The following is a 27,288-nucleotide window of genomic DNA, read 5'->3' as shown; positions in this document are numbered from 1 at the left end:
TGGGGAAGCCTACAGCACCTCAAAGACCAGGTTAAGGCCCCAATTTTACGGTGGTTTTGTGGTAGGAAGGAATCACACATTCTACTCCCTTCAAAAAAGAGAATTTGAACCTCTTGGAAGTTTTCCATAAGGTTCTGTTACGATGGTACTATACTCCGACCAAATTGGCGAAGATATATCCTCAAACCTCCAACCTATGTTGGCGTAACTGCGGCCAAGAGGGCTCGATATATCACATATTTTGGGGATGTCCCCGCCTGGTGACCTTCTGGACCAGTATTTTTCAATTACTCTCAGAGGTTATGGGGATTCCTATTCTCCAGGACCCAGGGTTAACATTATTATCTCTAGAGATAGAAAAGATCCCACCAGTTTCTCGACGCCTAGTGTGCCATGTTCTGCTCACAGCGAAGCTGCTGATAGCTAAGGCCTGGAAGTCTCCAACGACACCCACAAGGGAGGAGGTAGTGGCCAAAGTGTCAACACATTGTGTATATGAACGCATTTTTTACTTTAGACAACATAGATATGCTTCTTATATTGCCTTTTGGAATCCCTGGATAATATATCATAAAGTAGATGTGGAGATAACACAGAGTTCAGCAATTCCCCCCCCCCCCTCCTACCCCTCCCCCTGAACCTTCCCTTGTTTCTGGTTCTCTGTTAATATGATATGTGAACAAGATGGATCACTGGTGTAATAATTGATGTATACTTGTATTTGACGCACTTCACTTCTGTATCATATGTTGTTTATTTGGAAATTACAATAAAAATTGAATGTTAAAAAAAAAAAAAGAAGAGAATTTGCTGCCAGGGGCACTAAAAGAGAACCGATAGGGTGGAAATTTGATACTTTAGGGAGCTGAGGGCAAGGCCTACATGCAGAACCTGCTTTAGGAACGAGAGAGAGAGAGACTTTCCAGGTATTGTAAATTTTGCTTCCTAGCTTTCATAATTGTTTGGATATCTCACTCAGACAACTCTTAGTATGGCGGCTTTAACAGCCTTACCGTTAAACTAAGCATAACGAAATTCAGATGGAATCGTGGACCTTGACAGAGAAGATCGTTTTGGAGGGAAGGATGCCATGGTGCGTCGTCTATGAATGTGTCCTGGTCGGCGTACAAGGCGCTTTGGGGCAACTCGGGGGCGAGGAGAATTACTGGTATGCCTTCCGATTTGATCTTGATTATTTGAGGAGAAAAGGGGTATGGGAGCTGGAATCTGTTTCACGGAATGACCAAAGCGTGTATAAACAGAGCTATTGGATCCTGAGCCCCGAACGCGAGTAGTTTGTGATTGAGTCTGGATGCCATTAAAGACCCCGTCTGGCAGAGATTTCTTTGAGCATCTTCAGATTAGGGTCCCTATTGCCCAGATTGAAGCATGCTTGACTGAGATAGGCAGCTGTGCCGTTGTCCACTCCTGCGATGTGAACTGCCAATAGAGCTGGGACGTTTGCTTTTTCTCACCTCAGGGCCCCGTCCTGATGGTTGAGGTATGTGACCGCCGTCATATTGTCCGCTTGAATCTTCATTGGAGAGCCCGCCAGAAGAGGTGTCCAGTGTCGATGGATAAGGAGAATGTCCCGAATTTCCGGAATGTTTATTGGGAGAGATGACTTTTGTGATGACCATACACATTGAACCATTCGAAACTGAAGGACTCCAGCCCAGGAGGATGGCAACCTCAGGGCCTTTTACTTGAGAGGAAGGAAGTAGCGTTCCAGAGTAAGGTTGTGGGAAAAGCAGGCACTACCGGAGCGATTGTTGAACTAACAAGGGTAGAAGAATAGGGTGATCCAGAAAAGTCAAGGGCTTGTTCAATGAGCCAGTACAGCCCACAGAAAAGGGCAGGTGTGAAATTGAGTGTATGTAATCACTTCCATGGAGGAGACTAGCAGACCCAAAACCCTCATGACATGCCGAATAGAAATCAGAAATTGGAGAGACCGGACCTACTGTTGAAGAAAGTGGAGCTTCTCCTGTGAGAGGAAGATTTTAGCCTGAGGAACAGTAAGAACCGAGATGGGGAGAGAATTGTTTTGATGTCCATCGAGGACAGGAATTCTGCTTGTTCGATCGATGAGATTACTGACCTAAAGGATTTCATTCAGCATTGTAGTTTGTAGCGTGTTATTTGTTGACACGTTTTGAGGTCCAATACTGGGCGAACTGTACCTTAATTTTTGTGGTCCATAAAGAGATTTGAAAACAAACCCTGGAAGTGTTCCTGGCGAGGAACTGGTACGATCACTCCCTGAGGGTGAAGGCAGAAGCCTTAGAAGGGGATGTTGGTGGTATTGAGAGGAAAAAACGATTTGGTGGTAAAGAAGCAAACTCCATTTTGTTTCCTGTGGAGACAACTTTGTGCGCGACAGTCAGACGTCCCGAAACAGAAGAGTCATCCTTCCAGGATAGCTCGGGACAATTTGGGTGTGATGGCCCTTCATGCAGTACTGGACTTGTTGGAGGTGGCCATGTGGATAAAGGTGCCAGGAGGGGCATGTTCAGAATGATGGCTTCTTCATCTGGTCTTAAGAGTTTTGGTGAGCAGGCCGTGGGCTCGAGAAGCGGCGGAAGGAATAGAATTGAGTCTGTCCCTTTTTTGGATTGGCTGAGAGAGCAGACCTGTTTTATGGCAGATGAGAACTCTTACCCGCTGTGGCCTTCGAGATAGTCTCGTCTAGACGGGCACCCAAATGGCAAGATCCTGCTGAGCCTACTTTGGAGGCTGCGTCGTCTGACCAGCCGCAAAAATTCCTGATAAACGGGCCATTAATCTGCAATAAGTATGCCTCGCAGATGTAGCTTTTATGCTCATTCTCTTGTAGATCTGCTCACCCAAGAGGAGTCAAACATCGGCCGCAGAGCTGAACCAGCAGCCTCGAAACAGGATTTTGCGAGGAACTCCATCCTCCTGTTTCTGTGATCATGGAAGAAAAAGGTGTGTGCCATGGGCAGGGTGGTGTGTTTTGCCAGAAGAGAGACTGGTGGGTCAATTGCAGGAGAAGACCTTACAGAGAGTCGGGACAATCTGTTTTTTGAACGTTGAGCGTCTCCTTACGAAGATGAGTTTTGATGACTGCTTTTCGTCTAGTGCTAAATCTAGGGGGCTGCTGCCAAAAGACAGAACTTTTGAGAGAGCCACCAGCCAATGGGCCCCATTTGAAAGAGTGTTATCCATGAGAGCCAGCATCCTCCCTCCTGCCAGAGAAATCCTGGCTTAAGAAGATCCTATCTCAACTTCCTGGACCCATGTGAGATGTCGGGAGATTGATATTGGGGGGGGGGGGGGTTACCTCGAGTAACACATGAAAGTTTTTAGGTTTGTAGTGAAGCTTTAGTAGTTGTGTAGTTTTTGACAAGGGCTGAGCAGCTACCAATGTTAGTGCAGGGGCTTAGGGATGTCATGTAAGTGGGTTGACCCTATTAAATGAGTTGTGTTTTGTGTCATCTGTTTGGGTGTTCAGGAAAGTTTCTGTCTCTTTAAGTAGAGAAGAGGAAGCTATGTGCAGTTTTATGTTTTAGTAGTTTCCTTGAACACTCCCTGCTTCAGTAAATTTCTCACATTTCTTACTGCTGTCAGCCATGGCGTCCGCTGATGTGAGAGACGAGCTGGACTGCTCCATCTGTCTGAACATTTATACCGATCCTGTAATGCTGAGATGTGGACACAACTTCTGCCGGGTCTGTATTGATCAGGTCCTGTTTACACAAAACGGGTGTAGAGTTTATTCCTGTCCTGAATGTAGAGCAGAGTTTCTGGAGCGACCTGCACTGATGAGGAATATAGCTCTATGTAACATCGTGAGAACTTTCCTGCCAACTGAGCCACATCAGGAGGAGATCACCGGGATCTGCTGCACTTACTGTATTCACGCTCCTGTACCTGCTGTTAAATCCTGTCTGCTGTGCGAGGCTTCTCTCTGCGATAATCATCTGAGAGTTCACAGCAAGGCAGCAGAACACGTCTTATCTGAACCCAGCACTTCCCTGGAGAACAAGAAATGTTCTGTCCATATGAAGATCCTGGAATATTACTGCATTGAGGACGCGGCTTGTATCTGTGTGTCCTGCAGTTTGGCCGGAGAACATCGGGGACACCGGGTGGAGATGCTGGATGAGGCCTCTGAGAAGAAGAAGGAGAAACTGAGAAATGTTCTGCAGAAACTGACCACAAAGAGAGAGGAGACTGAGGAAAGAGTCCAGAGTCTGGAGGATCGCTGGAGAAAAGCTCAAGAAATAGCAGCTGGAGAAGCCGAGAGAGTCACTGTCCTGTTTACAGACCTCAGGAGACGGCTGGACGACCTGGAGAAGAGGGTCCTGAGTGAGATCTCCAGGCAGGAGGAGGAACAGTCACTCTCACTCTCCGCTCTGATCCAGCAGCTGGAAATAAAGAAGGACGAGCTGTCCAGGAAGATGAGGGACATTGAGGAACTGTGTAACATGACTGATCCACTGACTGTCCTACAGGGACCAGACACAGGTGACTTTTGTGATCCTGAGGATGGGGGAGGGAATGAGAACACAGGTCACATGTGGCATCTTGAGGGTTGGGGAATTGATGAGGACACAGATGAGTTGTGTGATCCTCAGGATTGGGGAGGTGATGAGGACACAGGAAGACATGATGATAAACAGCTCCATGATTTAGATTTGGGTTTCATCTCCGACATAATACACGCAGGATTACTAGACATTGTCAATAAAGCAAAGTCTAGTCTTGAATTAGGGTCAAGCAAAAAGGAAATGTTTACAGATCAGGGTATCGGCAATAGTAAATTTATACCTTTCCAATTTACACAAAGTGAGCGGCTTATAAGTAGAATCTGTGCAAAAAACCCTTCGCCACCATCACTTAATCCACGAATAATCCAAATTACCGACCATTCCAAACATGGATTTGGATCATTTATTGAAGCCTCATATGTAAAGGAGGATGATGCCGCCCCTGTGATCTCACCTAAATTTAAGTGGCCTGAATTTGTACAGTATAATGAGGCCACAAAAGTGAAGAATGAGGTTGCCGCCCCTGGTGTTTGGTCACCTCAGTATAACTTTCCTACGTATAAATCTAGACTTAACAGATCTCCAAATATCGACAACTCTAAACTTGCTAAACCTGCAAGTACAAATAATAAGCATTTCATGCTTAAATTTTAAGGGATTTAGATTGAGGTCAGACCCAAATAGTTACAATTCCAAACCTGGATTTGGAGCATCTACTGAGGCCACAAATGTGAAGAAGGATAATTTATAGTGTGTTTATACCCGAAATGTAAGAATATACTGCTGCTCCTGTATGTGTTCACATGGGTGCCCTTGACCGCACCACTACAGGGGCAAACTCAGGATTTCCAAGTGGGTTAGTGCCAATGACAGATATGGCAAACCTCTCCTCCCTCCCACTTCTACATATAATTCCCATATTTTTAGAGGGTGGTTTAGTGGCTAGTGATCGTATTCCTGTAATATCCCGAGTGGTTTAGCAGTATATCAAGTATCTTTGGTGGTCTGGGGTAATAAATGGGTTAAAAATATACCTGAAGGTCTAGGGTGGTTTAGTGGCTAATACTTTATATGATATATATATAGTGAAGGGGGTTAATTGTGGGGGTCTCAGACAGGAAAGTTTTCCTTTTAATTAAAATAGGTCCAGAAATCATATAGGGGTCGGGGCTCTGATATACACATAGAGTAACATGACATAATTCTGACTGCCCGCAACCGCCACTAGAGGGAGCTCACTGCAGAGCACTATATAAAGCTCCAATTGAACGCAATAATAAATCTGTATGCTGTGAGCTCACGTAGTGGCGAGAGAAATATTTTCTTTCGGCATCTCTTTTTTTAAACGTCTGGTTTGAGACAAACTTGGCAACATAACTGGAGGTACCTTTCTTCTATGAGATTATGTAAATGTGAATGATGGGAATATTGTTATACCTTAATTGTTACATTTGGGTTGGATATAAAATGATTATTACAATTATAAATGTGTTGCTGACATTTTATTATATCATCTGTGTCAGATTTTTTTTCATGTCTATTATAAGAATTTCACAAATAAAATTACAGGGTAAGTGCTCCTTAACCCGTTAGTGACCGCCAATACGCCTTTTCACGGCGGCCACTATCGGGCTTTATTCCGATGCATACACCTTTTCACGGCGCTGCATTGGAATAAATAAACCATGCCGGGAGCAGTTCAGTCTCCCTGCTCTCCGCTATCGCTGGGGGCATCCCTGCTTGAATGGGCTAGATCGATATCAGTATCGATCTCGCCAGTTTAACCCCTCAGATGCGGCGCTTAGTAGCGAGTGCCGCATCTGAGTGGTTTTGGAGTGAGTGAGGGAGGGAGCGCCCTCTCTCTCCCCACCGGCATCCTGCGATAAGATCGCAGGGTGCAGGAGTCTTCTATGGCAGTCGGGGGCTTAATAAAGGCCCCCAGGTCTGCCTTTAGTTAATGCCTGCTAGGTCATGCCTAGCAGATGCCTGTCCGTTTTACAAGGACAGGCAGTAATACTATTAGATTATGTGAATGATGGGAATATTGTTATACCTTAATTGTTACATTTGGGTTGGATATAAAATGATTATTACAATTATAAATGTGTTGCTGACATTTTATTATATCATCTGTGTTAGATTCTTTTTCATGTCTATTATAAGAATTTCACAAATAAAATTACTGGGTAAGTGCTCCTTAAAGGGAATGTCTCGTGTGCAATCATTAGAAATCAGTACAAATACTCTACAACAGAACTGTCATCTATAATTAACTCCCCAGCCTCTGAGATGACGCTTCTGATCTTGCACTCTAATGATAATGAGATGACTCTGCCAACCTTGCCTCAGTCTACACCGCGCAGCTGAGAAGTGGGATTAGATATGTGCTTGTCTCTTTCTGCACAGTGGATTTATTTTGTCTGTCGTAGTTTAGTGGGATTACCACTGTGCATGTCCCTGGTGGTCCAATGGGTTGTAGCAGTATATTTTGCTGTTGACCATCAGTAATTTGTCCTAGTGATCCAGTAGGATTAGAGCTCTATAGGATTAGAGCTATCCATGTCTCTAGTGATCCAGTGTAATTAGAGCTGACCATGCTCCTGCTGATCCTATAGGATTAGAGTTGACCAAGCTCCTGGTGATCCAGTAGGATTAGAGATGTCCAAAAGATAATTAGAGCTGATGATCCAAAATAATTAGAGCTGTTCATGCTCCTGAGGATCCACTAGGATTAGCATTCTCTATGTCCCTAGTGACTTGGGTAGTTTAGTAGAATTAAACCTGTCGCTGTCCCTTTTGTCTGATGAGATTATACCTGTTGGTTTAGTAGTAATAAATTCCTTTAACCCAGCATCAATGAAAGCAGTGTATTGCCAGATATTCTGGATTATCAAATGGCCATAAAAACAATATAAAACTCACCTAAAATCCTATGATAAAATGTTAAAACAAAATCTGCTACTGTAAAATGCTACAATAAATTACATTTCTGTGCTGGAATTCTGGATCATCAAATGTGGGATTAAGGAAATTTCATATACACATTAAAAGAAAAATCAGAAAATAATTGTTTTCTAAAGAAAAGCACTAAATGTAGGGACCATCAGCCACCCCCCTCCTTCCTTCTCACAAACTTGCTGCTGGCTGTAAGGCAACTGATTGTAGCAGGAGCCCTCCCCCACTGTTCTGTTGCAATAGAAGACTAGGAACACTAAACTGTGCCCCCTCCTCTATTGCCTGCCAGCCAAAATGCAGGGGATTAGGAGGAAATGATTACCCGTATTCTCTGCAAGATTTTTACAGGAAAATTCTGCAGGCTGACGAACAGGTTTACTGTTCCTGTAAGAGCGAGCGCAGAACAAAAGTCAATGTTTATTTGGAAAACACTCATAGACCAGGCGTGGCATAAGGTATGCCACCTGGCAGGTACAGTGTTTTCCTTGACGCTGACAGCCATGGCATCTGCTATTTTGAGAGACGAGCTGGACTGTTCCATTTGTTTGGACATTTTTAGAGACCCTGTAACCCTGAGATGTGGACACAACTTCTGCCGGGTCTGTATTGATCAGTTCTTGGATACACGGGACGAGTCTGGACTTTACTCCTGTCCTGAATGCAGAGAAGAGTTTCGGGAGCGGCCTGCACTGATGAGGAACTTTGCTCTGCGTAACATAATAGAGAATTTCCTGTTTACTCACCAGATAAAGAACAGACCGGGATCTGCTGCACTTACTGTATGGACTCTGCTGTACCTGCTGTTAAAGGGAATGTGTTGCCAGAAAAACATGTTGCTTTTTTTTTAATTAAACATTTAGTGTGTGGGTGATTAAACATTGTTCAAATTTTTTTTATTTTTTTCACGAGTCAGGAAATATTATAAATTAATTCTAATTTATAATATTTCCCATTTCTGGTCACTAGATGGAGCTATTCCCAAAATTGCAGCATTGCAAAATTGGGTAAAAAGCCCTCGCTCTAGTGAGCTCTCAGCATCCCCCCCTCCTTTATCCTGGCTAGTGCCGGGATAAACGAGGGGTTTGAACGGTGTAACCTCCTACACTGTGTGTCGCCATTTTTTGAGCTAACACACAGTGTAGTAGGTTTACATACAGTAGTAAACACACACAAACACGAACATACATTGAAATCTCTTACCTGCTCCTGCCGCCGCGGCTCCCTCCGGCCCGTCCGCTCCGTCTGCTGCCGCTGGTCCAAGTGCACAAGTCCGGAAGCCGCGACCGGAAGTAGTAATATTACTGTCCGGCCGCGACTTCCGGTCCACAGGAAAATGGCGCCGGACGGCGCCAATTTCAAATTGGACTGTGTGGGAGCGGCGCATGCGCAGTTCCCACACAGACGCCGTACACACAAGTGAATGGGACGGGAGCCGTTCGCAGTCCCTATGGGACTGTGGCTGCCGTATTCCATGTCTGTATGTGTCGTTAATCGACACATACAGAAATGGAACAAAAAATGGCAGCCCCCATAGGGAAGAAAAAGTGTAAAAATAAGAAAAAGTAAAACACAAACACACAAATAAATATAAACGTTTTTAATAAAGCACTAACATCTTTAACATATAAAAAAATAATTTGTGATGACACTGTTCCTTTAAATCCTGTCTGATGTGTGAAGCTTCTCTTTGTGATAAACACCTGAGAGTTCACAGCAAGGCAGCAGAACACGTCTTATCTGAACCCAGCACTTCCCTGGAGAACAGAAAATGTTCCATCCATAAGAAGCTCTTGGAGTATTACTGCTTTGAAGATGCTACACCTGTCTGTGCCACCTGCTACCTGTTTGGTGGGCACAGAAAACACCAGGTGGAGATGCTAAATGAGGCCTCTGAGAAGAAGAAAGAGATCCTGAGGAATGTTCTGCAGGAACTGATCACAAAGAGGGAGGAGACTGACAAAAGAGTCCAGAGTCTCCAGGATCACAAAAGAGAAGCACAAGGTAAAACTGCTTGTTTAACATAGAGAGTCACAGTCCTGTACCTCAGGAGACGGGTCGATGACCTGGAAGAGAGAATCCTGAGTGAGATCTCCAGGCAGGATGAGCAGGTGTCACTGTCAGTCTTGGATCTGATCAAGAACCTAGAGATGAAGACAGAGGAGTTGACGGAGAAGATCCGCCATTTGCAGATGGCCTGTAATTTACAAGATTCACTGGCTTTCTTAAGAGCATCGGGCAGCAGGAGTCTATGGGACGTTACAACAGGAGGCGATGCGATGGCTCATATTGCAAGTGATCTGGATGAAGGTCTGTTCTCTGACACTTGGTGGGCACAGAAGACACCAGGTGGAAATGCTAAATGAGGCCTCTGAGAAGAAGAAAGAGATCCTGAGGAATGTTCTGCGGGAACTGACCACAAATAGGGAGGAGACTGACAAAACAGTCCAGAGTCTCCAGGATCACAAAAGAGAAGCACAAGGTAAAGCTGCTTGTTTAACAGAGAGAGTCACGGTTCTGTTTAGAGACATCAGGAGACGGGTGGATGATCTGGAGGAGAGAATCCTGAGTGAGATCTCCAGGCAGGATGAGCAGGTGTCACTGTCAGTCTTGGATCTGATCAAGAGCCTAGAGATGAAGACAGAGGAGTTGACGGAGAAGATCCGCCATTTGCAGATGGCCTGTAATTTACAAGATTCACTGGCTTTCTTAAGAGCATCGGGCAGCAGGAGTCTATGGGACGTTACGACAGGAGGCGATGCGATGGCTCATATTGCAAGTGATCTGGATGAAGGTCTGATCTCGGACACTTTACACAGAGACTTAGATGATATTGTATCAGGGGTAAAGAAAATGTTTCACCTGCAGAAGAATTCTGATGATTTAACAGATCCAAAGATGGCGCCTGAGGAACAAGACAAAGCCTCAGTCTTAGGCCTGATTTACACGAGCGTGTGCGTTTTGCGCGCGCAAAAAACGCTGCGTTTTGCGCGCGCAAAAGGCACTTGGCAGGTCCGTGTGTCATCCGTGTATGATGCGCGGCTGCGTGATTTTCGCGCAGCCGCCATCATAGAGATGAGGCTAGTCGACGCCCGTCACTGTCCAGGGTGCTGAAAGAGCTAACTGATCGGCAGTAACTCTTTCAGCACCCTCGACAGTGAATGCCGATCACAATCTACACCAACCTGTGAATAAAAAAAGACGTTCATACTTACCAAGAACTTCCTGCTTCCCCCAGTCCGGGCTCCCGGCCGTTGCCTTGGTGACGCGTCCCTCTCTTGTCATCCGGCCCCACCTCCCAAGATGACGCCGCAGTCCATGAGACCGCTGCAGCCTGTGATTGGCTGCAGCCTGTGCTTGGCCTGTGATTGGCTGCAGCTGTCACTTGGACTTAACTGTCATCACGGGAGGTAGGACCGGAGTTATCGGTAAGTCAGAACGTCTTTTTTTTTTTACAGGTTCATGGATTTTCGGAGCGGAAGTCACTGTGCAGGGTGCTGAACCAGTTTAACGCTTTCAGCACCGTGGACAGTGACTGTCTCCTGACGTCGCGTACCCGAACATTTTTTACCGGTTTCGGTCAAAACGAGTTTGGCCGAACCCGGTGAAGTTCGGTGCGCTCATCTCGAATTTGACACTCCGTTTGGATGTTTGTAAACAGAAAAGCACGTGGTGCTTTTCTGTTTACATTCAGGAGTTTGACAGCTCTTGCGCGAATCACGCAGTTCGCACGGAAGTGCTTCCGTGCGGCATGCGTGGTTTTCACGCACCCATTGACTTCAATGGGTGCGTGAGTGCGCGAAAAACGCACGATTATAGAACATGTCGTGAGTTTTTTTCTGCGCACACGCGCTGAGCGCAATTCACGCATCGTCTAAACTGCCCCATTGACTAATATAGGTGCGTACGACATGCGTGCAAAGCACGCGCGTCGCACGCGCGTATAATACGTTCGTGTAAATGAGGCCTTAGGGCTTGTTGCCAATACATCGGCTATTTCATGGTGAGAAAGAGAAGTGGAGCTTATTCCATTCCAGAGAACCACAGAGGGCACAGCCCATTCCTGCATCGTCTGTAGCTCGGGAGCCATTTCTGGTTCTTGAGAGTCCGTTTACTTCATCCAGGTCAGAGAAAAAAGGTTTGTTTAGTAATATCCCAGATGTTACTCTGCCAACATGGGAGAACTGGCTGAAAAAGTGATGCCTGCAAAGAGATGAACATGGTGCCAAGTAATGATGTAACAATTATAAAGAAATAAGGGACACTTGCAGGGGCGTAACTAGGAAAGACTGGGCCCCATAGCAAACTTTTGACCGGGGGCTGCCCTACACTGGGTATCACACAACCCCCCCCCCTTGTAGATAGTGCCTCCCTATAGATTCCACCACACAGCGCCCCCCTATAGATAGCCCCCTTTAGATAACGTCTTACAGCCCCAATCCCCCTATAGATAATGCCATACAGCCCCCTGTAGATATCGCCATACAGCCCCCTGTAGATATCGCCATACAGCCCCCTGTAGATAACGCCATACAGCCCCCTGTAGATAACGCCATACAGCCCCCCTGTAGATAACGCCATACAGACCCCCCTGTAGATAACGCCATACAGCCCCCTGTAGATAACGCCATACAGACCCCCCTGTAGATAACGCCATACAGAGTCCCCCCTGAAGATAACACCATACAGACCCCCTGTAAATAACGCCATACAGAACCCCCCCATAGATAACGCCATACAGACCCCCCATAGATAACGCCATACAGAACCCCCCCCCCTTGTAGATAACGCCATACAGAACCCCCCTGTAGATAATGCCATACAGACCCCCCTGTAGATAACGCCATACAGCCCCCCTGTAGATAACGCCATACAGACCCCCCTGTAGATAACGCCATACAGACCCCCCTGTAGATAACGCCATACAGACCCTCCTGTAGATAACGCCATACAGACCCCCCTGTAGATAACGCCATACAGAATCCCTGTAGATAACGCCATACAGATCCCCCCTGTAGATAACGCCATACAGACCCCCCGTAGATAACGCCATACAGACCCCCCCCCCCGTAGATAACGCCATACAGACCCCCCCATAGATAACGCCATACAGACCCCCCTGTAGATAACGCCATACAGACCCCCCCTGTAGATAACCCCTCATGCTGCGGGCCCCGTAGCTGCCGCTACGGCTGCTATAGCGGTGGTTACGCCACTGGACACTTGCAAACCCTACAAGAAACCCCAGGAGCCTCCCAGAAAAAAAGCAGACCTCCCGAACTAGCAGTCAAGACTCCAGGGGTCGGAGTCCCTTATTCCTGCAGCTTAGTTCTCTTCATCCTTGGGCACTGCCACAGACAACCAGACCAACGTCAGGGGTCATCTGCAGCGGCACCCAGGAGTACAGAGGACTGTAAACTGCAGGAATACGGAGGTGAGTTTCTGCAGAGTCTGGTCTGGGGTCTATATTAGTTTAGGCGGTCTTGTCTGGGGTCTATATATGTTCAGGGGTCTGGGTTCTGTATTCGTTTGAGAGTGTTATAAAGAGGACCATACATACTACTTGGGATTCAAATGCTTTAGGTTGGGGGTGTGTCCTATATAAATGGGCGGGGCAGATGTTAAACATTTTGCACAACGCTTCTTGGCATCTCTTGCTTCTCAAAAGTTGGCAAGTGTAAAATAATGGAGTAGAATGTGTTCAGCCCTAAAAGCAAACAATGTGACCTGCTACACAGGATTATGCCCATATATCTGCGTCCTCAATACGCACATACAGGTATGCAAAAACGTCAATATAAGAATGCTGTAACAGGATGGTGTACTGATATGTGTAAAAAATGCCATAATATATTAACCCCTTTGTAGGCAGGCAAAAAATAATAATTAATAATGCCCATTTATAAAACAAAAAACAGGATTGAGTGTAGCAGTATATGGAAGGGGGTACATAGTGATAAAACAAAATATGCATACAGCATAAATATGTGCATAAAACAATAATACAATTTATATAATACCATGATGTGATTATACACATATCCCAATATAAACAATTTCATTCCATATACACACATATATACAATATAGTCAGCATAAAACAATTGTGTATATACAAAGAATATATAAACCAAAAAATAATAGATTTATTTTTTTATAATATATAAATATATATACAAAAAAAGACAATGTGAAATAAGGTGAGTGAACACACGTGCATAGTGATGGGTGAAAAAATAAATATTATTAATAAAAGAACTATTTTTTTTCGGTCGATATCGCCGTGTGGGGGCTTGTTTTTTGCAGGACGAGTTGTAATGTCTCACGCCACCATTTATTATATCATATAATGTACTGCCAAAAATTTATTTGTGGGGTGAAATGTGAAAAAAACGCTATTCCTCTACTGTTTTTTGGGTTTTGTTTTTATGGCGTTCACCGTGCCGTAAAAACGAGATGTTCACTTTATCCTGCGGGTCAATACGATTACAGCGAGACCAAATTTATATCGTTTGTTGAAAATAAAATTTTGTTTTGTGTCTTCATATTTTGAGAACCAGAACGTTTTATTTTTTTATTTTTCCGTTGATTGGGGCAGCATGAGGGCTTAGTTTTTGCGGGACGAGCTGTATTATTTATAGGTTTCATTCTGGCGCACACATCATTCTGATCACTTTTTTTATTCCATTCTCCATTGTGGGAAATGAAACAGCGATTCTGGCGGTGTACGTTTTTTTTTACCGCGTTCACCGTGTGGGTTGAATAATGTTATATTGTAATAGTTCTGACTTTTATGGTCGCAGCGATACCAGTTGTTTATTTTCTCGTTAAATCATTGATTGGGGGACGCTGCACCATGGGTATATGAGACCTCAGAAGGGGTGACCAGGCGCGCACCCAAAAACACCAGACGGGTAAGTGAACATTCCCCCTCTGATTCCACCCTGGGATGTTCTGCCTAAGGCCTGATCCACACGAACGAGTGCAAACTCGGACGTGAAAAACTGTACTTTTTCACATCCAAGTTGCACCCGTATGGGACTCATTTTCACGGTTCCCTCATAGACTTGGGTCTATTGAGGGATCCTTGGAAACGGACGAAAATAGAACATGTTTTTCACGGGCCCTTGTGAACAGCCCCATTGAAATACATGTGTCCGTGTGATGGCCGTTAAAAAAAAAACGTCTGTCACACGGACGGGAGATATTCTTGTCTGAATTCGGCCTTATTCTGCTGCTGGGGCTGTTTTCCCTGTTTTTCTGTTATGTGATGTATCTGCTGCTGGTCTGATGTATGATCTCTCCTGCTGGGCTGTTTTTTCTGTACTCTCCTGCAAGTATATGGCTCCGGAGCTCCCCCCTGTTCATTTGCTGGGTCCCCCTTATGTTTTTTGGAACCCACAGGCCTCCGTTTTTCATTGCGCCAGGAGTGCGGCAGGCGTCATAATTTTAGTCCCTGGCATCGGCCGGGCTTAGGCCGCGATTAGCCACACCTCTGTTCCTTCAGTCTGAGGATTCCTCAGCTTCTCATTGGTTGCAGGGCAGGCTATGGTCACATGGTCTTGGTCCTCCAATCCCCTTGCAGCATGGCCTCGGTTTCCTGTGGGAGGAGATTTTTGTCTTCCTTCTTCCTGTCCCTCCAGACGCCGGCATCTCTCTCAGCAGTAGCGGCGGTTTTTCTCCAGCGAGGCATCCCGTCAGCTCACTCAAGCAGCAATGGCAGCTTCTCCTCCGTATCGTTGCCTTGTCGGTGGGACACCGCACCCTGGGTCGTAAAGACTAACCTGTCCTCTCTATTTACTTCAGGGCTCTAGTCCCCTCATGTCTACAAGGGGAAAGACCCCAAAAAAACCTGCCCCCCGGGATTGTCACGCACTGTACTTACAATTCTAAGTTCCCATGCGGCCAGTCTGACCCTATCTGTGCTCAACGCCTGCACCCCAGACCTTCCCAGGACACTCTGGACACTGCTGCTAGGGAGTCTGTCCCACCAGAATGGGCGTCTTCCCTCACCCAGACGGTAGATAATCTTGCCCTCCTCATACAGGGAATGGTGGAAGCCTAAACCGGCTGCCTAAGCAGATCGCTTGCTCAGGTTCCTCGAGGGATAGGACCACCGCCGGTGGGTCTGCTTCTACCCCTGCTCGTGATACGGCTGAGACTGCCTCTACTGGGGACTCCCCGGAGTCTAAGAGGCAATTCTACATCTCCCGCCATACAGGATCTTATCCGGGAGGTCAGAGATATCCTGCAAATCCCCGAGGAGGCTCCTGGCTCATCTCAAGAGGACATCTCAAATTGTGCCACAGCTAGGCAGGTTTGCCTTTCAGGAGCCTGGGAAAGCTGGGTAACTGGCACAATGCAATGGTTCCTTCACGCGGTTCATTTTAAAGGCGACAGAGGCGTCCGCCTCTAGTTTTCCCTGACCATAAAGGGTTTGGAAAACTCCTTAAAAGGGTCTGAAAACACCCGGACCAGCATTCACCCACATCTAAAAGGATGGATGTCATGTTCTGAGTGGTCGAGCTTTCCACCAGTGGATCCCCTTGTAGCTCAACTGTCTGAGGCAATTACTCTGCCCATAGCAGGTGCTGCTTCTCTTCAAGATCCCATCAATAAGAAGGTGGATTCTATGGCCAAGGCCGCTTTCTCGTTCGCTGGTCATCCAGCACCCGGCCCTCGTATGCAGCTTCTTGGGTTAGCAAGGCCTGCGTGGTCCTGGCAGAGCGGTCTCTCGTCTCTGGGGAGTGACATCAATAGGACTCTCTTCTGGCTTCCCAGCTAATCCAGGCGTCTAAGTACCTCTGTGATGTTTCCATCCGCTAAGACTATGGCTAATGTAGTGGCTTTTCCGCCGGGCTATCTAGATTCGCACCGGGAATTCCGAGCTGGCCTCCAATAAGGCTGTCCTTGCGCTTCTTATTGCCCAGAAACTAATTGCCGATGCAACAGGGGGTAGAAGTACCTTATTTCTCCAGCCTCGGCATCGGCGTCGCCCAGCCACCTCTTCCCGGTCTCAGAGGTTTCGTTCCTTTCAGAATTGCCACTCACGTCATAGGCAATCTCCCAGGGATGCCGGTCCTCTCGGGCCCCGTGCCCCTCTCCTATGCCAGGGCTGTCATGGCAGCCCAGCCACCCACATGCCACGGATCCAAGGAACTCCTCAGCCTGTAGGTCTTCATCCGCCAGAGTTACTTCCTCGGGTGGGGGCGGCTACGCATCATTCCAGGAGACCTAGTTTGCAGGCATAGAAGATTTACAAATAATAGTCCGCTTCTCCTGAAACAAGAAATAAATATGCAGGTGTTAATCTGGTGTGACTTTTATGCAAAAGGTCGTGTAGACGGGATGCAGGATAGATTTTTTTTCCTCCAAGACTGTTCTTCCTGTCGACTTCTCCTCAGTGCCCTGCCTGGTCGCTCACCTTTTCCCAGGCCATCCACACTCTCCTCAAGTAGAGGATTATTGTCCCTGTCCCAGAGCAGTTCCAGGGCTTCTACTCCAACCTTTTTACCGTCCCAATAAAGGATAGTTCCCTTCGTCCTATGCTGAATCTCAAGTGCCTCAATCAGAATGTCAAGGTCCGCAGGTTTTGTATGGAATCTCTGCACTCAGTCGCGGCATCCTTGGAAATTCACGAGTTCCTGTCTTCAGTCAACATACTTGCCTTCACATACCCATTGCTTGGTCTTACCAGCGTTTATTTCGCTTTGTAGTGGGTTTCCGACCATTTCCAATTTGTGTTACTTTCCTTTGGCTTGGCCACGGCACCCAGGGTTTTCACCAAAGTCGTGGCGGTTCTCATGGCCCTACTTCAATTCAGGGGGGTCGTTGGTGGAGGTCCTCTTCCTGCTTGCAGAGGTTCCTTTGCCTCTCCCTGAGTGGCACAACCTCCTTTCCCAAGGTTCTCCGTTCCGTCCTACTTAGACTGCATAGCTGTTTAAGTTTTCGACAGCGCGGCTGCTTGTTTTCTAAGGTTTCGCGTTTTTTCTGACCATGATTAAGGCTCGGAGGCCTCAGTCCCAGTGGATCTACCACCCCACATGGTGGGTGTATTTCAGGTGCTGTGAGCTTTGACACTTCCACTCCCTTTGCTGTTCTACCCCACGCATCCTGTCCTTACTTCAGGTGAGTATGGAACAGGGACTTAGTCTGGCGACACTGAAGGGTCAGATTTCTGCTCTGTCGATTTCTTTTTCAGCGCACACTGGCTTTCCGTGCTCCAATTAAAACGTTCTTGCAGGGGGTCGCCTATTGTGCCCCTCCGTATTGTCCTCCTCTGGAGCCCTGGGATCTCAACATGGTCCTTGACGCTCTTCAGTCATCACTGTTTGAACCGATGCGGGAAGTCTCTCGCCCCGTGTCTTGTCCTGGAAGGTTGCCTTTCTGAGGGCCACCACTTCGATCCTCAGGTTGTTTGAATTTGGCTGCTTTATCTTGCAGACTCCCCTTCATGGTCTTCCATAAGGACAAGGGGGTACTTCGACCAGTTCCGTACTTCCTTCCACCTCAACGAGTACATTGTTCTGCCATCATTCTGTCCCAACCCTTCTCAGGGGGAGCGTTCTCTGCACCGGCTGGACATGGTCCGAGTACTCCGAATCTATCTTTGTTACGGAGTAAACTTTTTTTTTTGTGTTTCCGGAGCGCCCACGTAAGGGCGGCCTGGCCTCTAAGGCAACCATTTCCAGGTGAATTAAGCCGGCTATCAAGGAGGCCTACTATGTAGGGATCCTCCCTTCTGGGTCACTGCCCAATCGATGCGGGCGGTTGGTGTGTCCTAGGCGGTCCGGCCTCTCCGGTTTCTTAGGCCGCTACCTGGGCCTCGGTTCATACCTTTTACGAGGTTCTGGTAGATCCAATCATTGGATTCCGCAGATGCCAGTCTGGTTCGTATGGTGTTGTAGGCAGCTGTGAGTTAGACTGTTCCCATAGTTGTGGTTTTTTTTCTGCCCACCTTTCGGGACTCCTCTAGAACATCCCATGGTGCTGTATCCCGCAATGAATGATTTAACGAGAATCAGATTTTTGTACTCACTGTAAAATCCCTTTCTCGTTGAATTCATTGGGGGACACAGGTCCTATCCTTATTTGTGGATTGTTCTTGTTTTTCCCAGGTGGTTCTGTTTTTTTTTCCCGGGACATGTTGGTATTTTGGTTATTTTGTTTTAGGCTCTCCTACTGCTCCTGGTACAAACTGAGTAGCGTGGTGTATCAGGAGGGCATATAGCCCACTAGGCGGAGCCAACACGTTTTTTCCTAGTGTCAGCCTCCTAGTGGCAGGGGCATATACTCCTGGTGCTATGTCCACCAATAAATTCAACGAGAAAGGGATTTCACGGGGAGTACAATTTTTTTTTTAACGTAGCTTTTGGGGGAAACGTAGTTTTCTTTTCCTAAGGGACTTTTTTAACCAGCGATCGTTGGATCGCTTGCCCAATATACAGCAATACTAATATATTGCAGTTTATCGTGGTTTTTACAGGCTCCTATTAAGGTGGAATGCTGACATCACTTTTAGCAGGAAGGATTGAACTGGGCTGAGCACCACCTTGTCTCCGTGTTTAACCAAGTAGGGAGACTTGCAAGATAAGGCTGCCAATTCAGAGACGGGCCGAATGGAGGTGATGGCTACCCGAAGACAAAAAACGATGCATAATGCTGTAGGTAGGCTCAAATGGGGAAGCCTACAGCACCTCAAAGACCAGGTTAAGGCCCCAATTTTACGGTGGTTTTGTGGTAGGAAGGAATCACACATTCTACTCCCTTCAAAAAAGAGAATTTGCTGCCAGGGGCACTAAAAGAGAACCGATAGGGCGGAAATTTGATCCTTTAGGGAGCTGAGGGCAAGGCCTACATGCAGAACCTGCTTTAGGAACGAGAGAGAGAGACTTTCCAGGTATTGTGGTAAATTTTGCTTCCTAGCCTTCATAATTGTTTGGATAACTCACTCAAACCCCCAACTCTTAGTACGGCGCCTTTAACAGCCGTACCGTTAAACGAAGCATAACGAAATTCAGATGGAATCGTGGACCTTGACAGAGAAGATCGTGTTGGAGGGAAGGATGCCAGGGTGTGTCGTCTATGAATGTGTCCAGGTCGGCGTACAAGGCCCTTTGGGGAAAATCGGGGGCGAGGAGAATTACCGGTATGCCTTCCGATTTTGACCTTGATTATTTGAGAAAAGGTGTATGGGAGCTGGAATCGGTTTCACGGAATGACCGGAGTGTGTATCAACAGCGCTATTTGGATCCTGAGCCCCGGACGCGGGTAGTTTGTGATTGAGTCTGGATGCCATTAAAGACCCCGTCTGGCAGAGATTTCTTTGAGCATCTTTAGATTAAGGTCCCTATTGCCCAGATTGAAGCATTCTTGGCTGAGATAGGCAGCTATGCAGTTGTCCACTCCTGGGATGTGAACTGCCGATAGAGCTGGCACGTTTGCTTCTTCCCACCTCAGGATGCCTTGACTGTGGGGCTGTGGGCACCGTCCTGATGGTTGAGGTAGGTGACCACCATCATATTGACCGCTTGAACCTTCATTGGAGAACCCGCCAGAAGAGGTGTCCAGTGTCGATGGATAAGGAGAATGTCCCGAATTTCCGGAATGTTTATTGGGAGAGATGACTTTTGTGATGACCATACACATTGAACCATTCCAAACTCAAGGACTCCAACCCAGGAGGATGGCAACCATCATCAGGACCTTTTACTTGAGAGGAAGGAAGGAGCATTCCAGAGTAAGTTTGGGGGAAAAGCAGGCACCACCGGAGCGATTGTTGAATTAACAAGGGTAGAAGAATAGGGTGATCCAGAAAAGTCAAGGGCTTGTTCAATGAGCCAGTACAGCCCACAGAAAAGGGCAGGTGTGAAATTGAGTGTATGTAATCACTTCCATGGAGGAGACTAGAAGACCCAAAACCCTCATGACATGCCGAATAGAAATCAGAAATTGGAGAGACCGGACCTACTGTTGAAGAAAGTGGAGCTTCTCCTGTGAGAGGAAAATTTTAGCCTGAGGAAAAGTAAGAACCGAGATGGGGACAGAATTGATTTGATGTCCATCGAGGACAGGAATTCTGCTTGTTCGATCGAGGAGATTACTGACCTAAAGGATTTCATCCGGAAGCGTTGTAGTTTGTAGCGTTATACTTGTTGACATGTTTTGAGGTCCAATACTTGGAGAACTGTACCTTTTTAATTTTTGTGGTCCATAAAGAGACTTGAAAACAAACCCTGGAAGTGTTCCTGGCAAGGAACTGGTACGATCACTCCCCGAGGGAGAAGGCGGAAGCTTTAGGAGAGGATGTTGGTGATATTGAGAGAATAAAACGATTTGGTGGTCAAGAAGCAAACTCTATTTTGTATCCTGTGGAGACGACTTTGTGCGTGACAGTCAGACGTCACGAAACACAAGAGTCATCCTTCCAGGGTAGCTTGGGACAGTTTGAGTGGGATGGCCCTTCATGCAGTACTGGACTTGTTGGAAGTGGTCTTGGGGGTATGTGGATAAAGGTGCCAGGAGGGGCATGTTCTGAATAATGGCTTCTTCATCTGGTCTTGAAGCTCTGGTGAGCAGGCCATGGGCTCGAGAAGCGGCGGAAGGAACAGAATTGAGTCTGTCCCTTTTTTGGATGGGCTGACAGAGCAGACCTGTTTTATGGCAGATGAGAACTCTTACCCGCTGTGGCCTCTCAGATAATCTCATCTAGGTGGGCACCCAAATGGCGAGATTCTGCTGAGGTAAGAGCCTACTTTGGAGGCTGCGTCGTCTGACCAGCCTTTCAGCCGCAAAAATTCCTGAAGAACGGGCCATTAATCTGCAATAAGGAAGCCTCGCAGATGTAGCTTTTATGCTCATTCTCTTGTGGACCTGCTCACCCAAGAGGACTCAAACATCGGCCGCAGAGCTGAGCCAGCAGCCCTCGAAACAGGGTTTTGCGAGGAACTCCATCCTCCTGTTTCTGTTATCCTGGAAGGAGAAGGTGTGTGCCATGGGCAGAGTGGTGTGTTTTGCCAGAAGAGAGACTGGTGGGTCAATTGCAGGAGAAGACCTTGCGGAGAGTCGGGGCAATCTGTTTTTTGAACGTTGAGCATCTCCTTACGAAGATGAGTTTTGATGACTGCTTTTCGTCTAGTGCTAAATCTAGGGGGCTGCTGCCAAACGACTGAACTTTTGAGAGAGCCACCAGCCAATGGGCCCCGTTTGAAAGAGTGTTATCCATGAGAGCCAGCAACATCCCTCCTGCTAGAGAAATCCTGGCTTATGAAGATCCTATCTCAACTTCCTGGACCCGTGTGAGATGTGGGGAGATGGATATTGGAGGGGGGGGGGGGGGTTACCTCGAGTAACACCTGAAAGTTTAGGTTTGTAGTGAAGCTTTAGTAGTTGTGTAGTTTTTGACAAGGGCTGAGCAGCTACCAATGTTAGTACGGGGGCTTGGTGATGTCATGTAAGTGGGTTGACCCTATTAAATGAGTTGTGTTTTGTGTCATCTGTTTAGGTGTTCAGGAAAGTTTCTGTCTCTTTAAGTAGAGAAGAGGAAGCTATGTGCAGTTTTATGTTTTAGTAGTTTCCTTGAACACTCCCTGCTTCAGTAAATTTCTCACATTTCTTACTGCTGTCAGCCATGGCGTCCGCTGATGTGAGAGACGAGCTGGACTGCTCCATCTGTCTGAACATTTATACCGATCCTGTAATGCTGAGATGTGGACACAACTACTGCCGGGCCTGTATTGATCAGGTCCTGTTTACACAAAACGGGTGTAGAGTTTATTCCTGTCCTGAATGTAGAGCAGAGTTTCTTGAGCGGCCGGCACTGATGAGGAATATAGCTCTATGTAACATCGTGAGAAATTTCCTGCCAACTGAGCCACGTCAGGAGGAGATCACTGGGATCTGCTGCACTTACTGTATTCACGCTCCTGTACCTGCTGTTAAATCCTGTCTGCACTGTGAAGCTTCTCTCTGTGATAATCATGTGAGAGTTCACAACAAGGCAGCAGAACACGTCCTAACTGAACCCAGCACTTCCCTGGAGAACAAGAAATGTTCTGTCCATATGAAGATCCTGGAATATTACTGCATTGAGGACGCTGCTTGTATCTGTGTGTCCTGTAGTTTGGTCGGAGAACACCGGGGGCACCGGGTGGAGATGCTGGATGAGGCCTCTGCGAAGAAGAAGAAGAAACTGAGAAATGTTCTGCAGAAACTGACCACAAAGAGAGAGGAGACTGAGGAAAGAGTCCAGAGTCTGGAGGATCGCTGGAGAAAAGATCAAGAAAAAGCAGCGGGAGAAGCCGAGAGAGTCACTGCCCTGTTTACAGACCTCAGGAGACGGCTGGATGACCTGGAGAAGAGGGTCCTGAGTGAGATCTCCAGGCAGGAGGAGGAACAGTCACTCTCACTCTCCGCTCTGATCCAGCAGCTGGAAATAAAGAAGGACGAGCTGTCTGGGAAGATGAGACACATTGAGGAGCTGTGTAACATGACTGATCCACTGACTGTCCTACAGGGACCAGACACATGTGACTTGTGTGATCCTGAGGAGGGGGGAGGGGATGAGGACACGGGGAGACGTGATAAACAGCTCCATGATTTAGATTTGGGTTTCATCTCCGACATAATACACGCAGGATTACTAGACATTGTCAATAAAGCAAAGTCTAGTCTTGAATTTGGTTCAAGCAAAAAGAAAATGTTTGCAGATCACGGTATCGACAATAGTAAATTTATACCTTTCGGATTTCCACAAATTGAACGGCTTATTGATGGAAACGGTCCAGTGCCAGTGTTACCTAATCCAGGGGTAAACCAAAACACAGACAATTCCAAACATGGATTTGGATCATTTATTGAAGCCTCATATGTAGATGTAAAGAAGGATGATGTGAAATTACCTAAGTTTAAGTTTCCTACAATTGTACCGTATACAGAGGCCACAAAAGTGAAGAATGAGGTTGCCGCCCCTGGTGTTGGGTCACCTCGGTATAACTTTCCTACGTATAAACTTACACATGACAGATATCAAAATATCGACAATTCTAAACTTCCGCTTGGATCCGCTATTTTTGCCACATATGCGAGGAAGGAGGATGCTAAACCTGCGAGTACAAATAATAAGAATTTCATGCCGAATTTTAAAGGATTTAGATTGAGGTCAGACTCAAATAGGAACAATTCCAAATCTGGATTTGGAGCATCTACGGAGGCCACAAATGTGAAGAAGGATAATTTATAGTGTGTTTATACCCGAAATGTAAGAAGATACTGCTGTCCCCGGATGTGTTCACATGGGTGCCCTTGGCCGCAACACTACAGGGACAAACTCAGGATTTCCAAGTGGGTTAGTGCCAACGACCGATATGGCAAACCTCTCCTCCCTCCCACTCCTACATATACTTCATCACACATATTTACAGAGGGTGGTTTAGTGGCTAGTGATCGTATTCCTGTAATATATGGTGGTTTAGCAGTTTATCTAGTATCTCAGGTGGTCTTGGGTGATAAATGGGTTAAAAATGTGCCTAAAGGTCTAGGGTGGTTTAGTGGTTAATACTTTATATGATATAATTATATTTATGTAGTTTAGGATGATGAAGGGGGGTTAATGGTGGGGGTCTCGGGCCAGAAAGGTTTCCTTTAATTGGATTTTATTTAATCAAAATCGGTCCAGGTTTCTTATAAAAACACATGAAGTAACGTGATATAATTCTGACTGCCCGCAGCCGCCACTAGAGGGAGCTCACCGCAGAGCACTATATACAGCTCCAATTGAACGCAATAATAAATCAGTATGCAGTGAGCTCCCCTAGTGGCGAGAAATATTTTCTTTCAGCGTCCCTTTTAAAGGTCTGATTTGAGACACACTTGACAACATGAGGTACTTTTCTTCCATGAGATTATGTGAATGATGGGAATATTGTTATACCTTCATTGTTACATTTGGGGTTGGACATAAAATGAATATTACAATTATAAATGTGTTGCTGACATTTTATTATATCATCTGTGTCAGATTTTTTTTCATGTCTATTATAAGAATTTCACAAGTACAGGGTAAGTGCTCCTTAACCCGTTAGTGACCGCCAATACGCCTTTTCACGGCGGCCACTATCGGGCTTTATTCCGATGCATACACCTTTTCACGGCGCTGCATTGGAATAAATAAACCATGCCGGGAGCAGTTCAGTCTCCCTGCTCTCTGCTATCGCTGGGGGCATCCCTGCTTGAATGGGCTAGATCGATACCAGTATCGATCTCGCCAGTTTAACCCCTCAGATGCGGCGCTTAGTAGCGAGTGCCGCATCTGAGTGGTTTTGGAGTGAATGAGGGAGCGCCGTCTCTCTCCCCACCGGCATCCTGCGATAAGATCGCAGGGTGCAGGAGTCTTCTATGGCAGTCGGGGGCTTAATAAAGGCCCCCAGGTCTGCCTTTAGTTAATGCCTGCTAGGTCATGCCTAGCAGATGCCTGTCCGTTTTACAAGGACAGGCAGTAATACACTGCAATACAGAAGTATATTGCAGTGTATTATAAAAGCGATTGGATGATCGCATAGTGAAGTCCCCTAGTGGGACTAGTAAAAAAGTAAAAATAACGTTAATGATAAAAAAAAATACGTGAAAATTTTTTAAAAACCCTCTTTTTCCCCTTACAAACTGCTTTTATTAAAAAGACAAAAAAAAGGTAAAAAAGTTACACACATTTGGTATCGCCGCCTCCGTAACCTCAAGCTATTATGTTTTTTAACACGCTCGGCGAATGCTGTAAAAAAGAAAATAAAAAACAATTGCAGAATTGCTGATTTCTGTGCAACCGACCTTAAAATTTTTTTTTAGAAAAAGTGATCAAAATGTCGCATGTACTCCAAAATGATGCCCATAAAACTACAAGTTGTCCCGCAAAAAAAAGTCCTCATACAGCTGCATCGGCGGAAAAATAAAAAAGTTATGACTCTTCAAATATAAGGACACAAAAACAAATAATTTTGAAAAAAGGTGTTTTTACTGTGTAAAAGTAGTAAAACATAATATATACAAATTTGGAATCGTTGCAATCGTAACGACCCGCTGAATAATATTATTGTTATTTATACCACACAGTAAACGGCGTCAATTTAGGACGCAAAAAAATGGTGAAATTGCTGTTTTTCTATCCTCCCCCCCCCAAAAAAAAAGTTAATAAAAGTAAATTAATAAACTATATGTACCTCAAAATGGTGCTATTAAAAAAATACAACTTGTCCCGCAAAAAACAAGACCTTATACAGCAATGTCGACGCAAAAAAAAAAAAGTTATAGCTCTTTGATTGAGACGATGGAAAAACTGTAAAAATTGCTTGGTCATTAAAGGGGTTGTCCACCTTCTGACAGCTGATATGGTATGTCATCGGTGCAGGGCCAACGCCAGGAACCCGCACCGATAAGCAGATCCGGTGGCCTGCGGCTACTGGATGTTGTAGCACGTAATGCTATGTACGGAGCCCGGAAGCAGTTGGCTCCGTACATAGCACAGCGGCCGTGATGCAGAACTGCAGGTCCGCTCCTATTCACTTGAATACAGTACTGCAGCTCGGCCTCTATTCCGTGGCCGGAGCTAACTGCTTCCGGCTTGTACGTCTGGTGTACGGAGGCACCAGACCAGCTGATCTGTGCAGGGTCCGGGAGTCGGACCCCCACAGAGCATGTACTGATGACCTATCCGGTGGATAGGTCATCAGTTGTCAGAAGGTGGAAAACCCGTTTAAGGCCTAAAATAGGCTGGTCACTAAAGGGTTAAAGGGAATGTCTTGTGTGCAATCATTAGATGTCCGTACAAATAGTCTACAACAGAACTGTCATCTATAATTAACTCCCCAGCCTCTAATGAGATGACACTTCTGATCCTGCACTCTAATGATAATGAGATGACTCTGCCAACCTTGTCTCAATCTACACACTTTCTGCACAGTGGATTTTATTTGTCTGTGGTAGTTTAGTGGGATTACCACTGTGCATGTCCCTGGTGGCCCGATGGGTTGTAGCAGTATATTTTGCTGTTGACCATCATTAATTTGTCCTAGGGTTCCAGTAGGTTTAGAGCTCTATAGGATTACAGCTATCCATGTCTCTAGTGATCCAGTATGATTAGAGCGGTCCATGCTCCTGGTGATCCAGTAGGATTAGAGCTGTCCATGCTTCCTGGTGATCCCGTAGGATTAGAGCTGTCCATGCTCCTGGTGATCCAGTAGGATTAGAGCTGTCCATGCTCCCGGTGATCCAGTAGGATTAGAGCTGTCCATGCTCCCGGTGATCCAGTAGGATTAGAGCTGTCCATGCTTCCTGGAGGATCCCGTAGGATTAGAGATGTCCATGCTCCTGGTGATCCCGTAGGATTAGAGATGTCCATGCTCCTGGTGATCCCGTAGGATTAGAGCTGTCCATGCTCCTTGTGATCCAGTAGGATTAGAGCTGACCATGCTCCTAGTTATCCTGTAGGATTAGAGATGTCCAAAAGATAATTAGAGCTGATGATCCAAAAGAATTAGAGCTGTTCATGCTCCTGAGGATCCACTAGGATTAGCATTCTCTATGTCCCTAGTGACTTGGGTGGTTTAGTAGAATTAATCCTGTCGCTGTCCCTTTTGTCTGATGAGATTATACCTGTTGGTTTAGTAGTAATAAATTCCTTTAACCCAGCATCAATGAAAGCAGTGTATTGCCAGATATTCTGGATTATCAGATGGCCATAAAAAGTATATAAAACTCACCTAAAATCCTATGATAAAATGTTCAAACAAAATCTGCTACTGTAAAATGCTACAATAAATTACATTTCTGTGCT

General features: G+C 46.1%; 2 protein-coding genes across 2 annotated transcripts; both read left to right on the top strand.

Annotated features, from left to right (window-relative positions):
• The first annotated feature begins 3,584 nt into the window (after positions 1 to 3,584).
• On the top strand, positions 3,585 to 6,258 carry LOC142748666 (E3 ubiquitin/ISG15 ligase TRIM25-like). Its single transcript, XM_075855834.1, has one exon. It carries the CDS (start codon positions 3,594 to 3,596, stop codon positions 5,166 to 5,168), a length of 1,575 nt encoding a protein of 524 aa, XP_075711949.1. The 5' UTR covers positions 3,585 to 3,593; the 3' UTR covers positions 5,169 to 6,258.
• Positions 6,259 to 22,086: 15,828 nt separating this feature from the next.
• Positions 22,087 to 24,416, top strand: LOC142748668 (E3 ubiquitin/ISG15 ligase TRIM25-like). The gene has a single exon (XM_075855836.1). The coding sequence runs from the start codon at positions 22,096 to 22,098 to the stop codon at positions 23,704 to 23,706; it is 1,611 nt and encodes a 536-aa protein (XP_075711951.1). The 5' UTR covers positions 22,087 to 22,095; the 3' UTR covers positions 23,707 to 24,416.
• The last annotated feature ends 2,872 nt before the right edge of the window (positions 24,417 to 27,288 follow it).

The sequence above is a fragment of the Rhinoderma darwinii genome, chromosome 3, assembly GCF_050947455.1.
Source record: "Rhinoderma darwinii isolate aRhiDar2 chromosome 3, aRhiDar2.hap1, whole genome shotgun sequence".
In the NCBI taxonomy this organism is placed as follows: domain Eukaryota; kingdom Metazoa; phylum Chordata; class Amphibia; order Anura; family Rhinodermatidae; genus Rhinoderma; species Rhinoderma darwinii.
The sequence above is the reverse complement of the archived record's forward strand: the minus strand, read 5'-3'. Positions and strand labels throughout refer to the sequence as shown.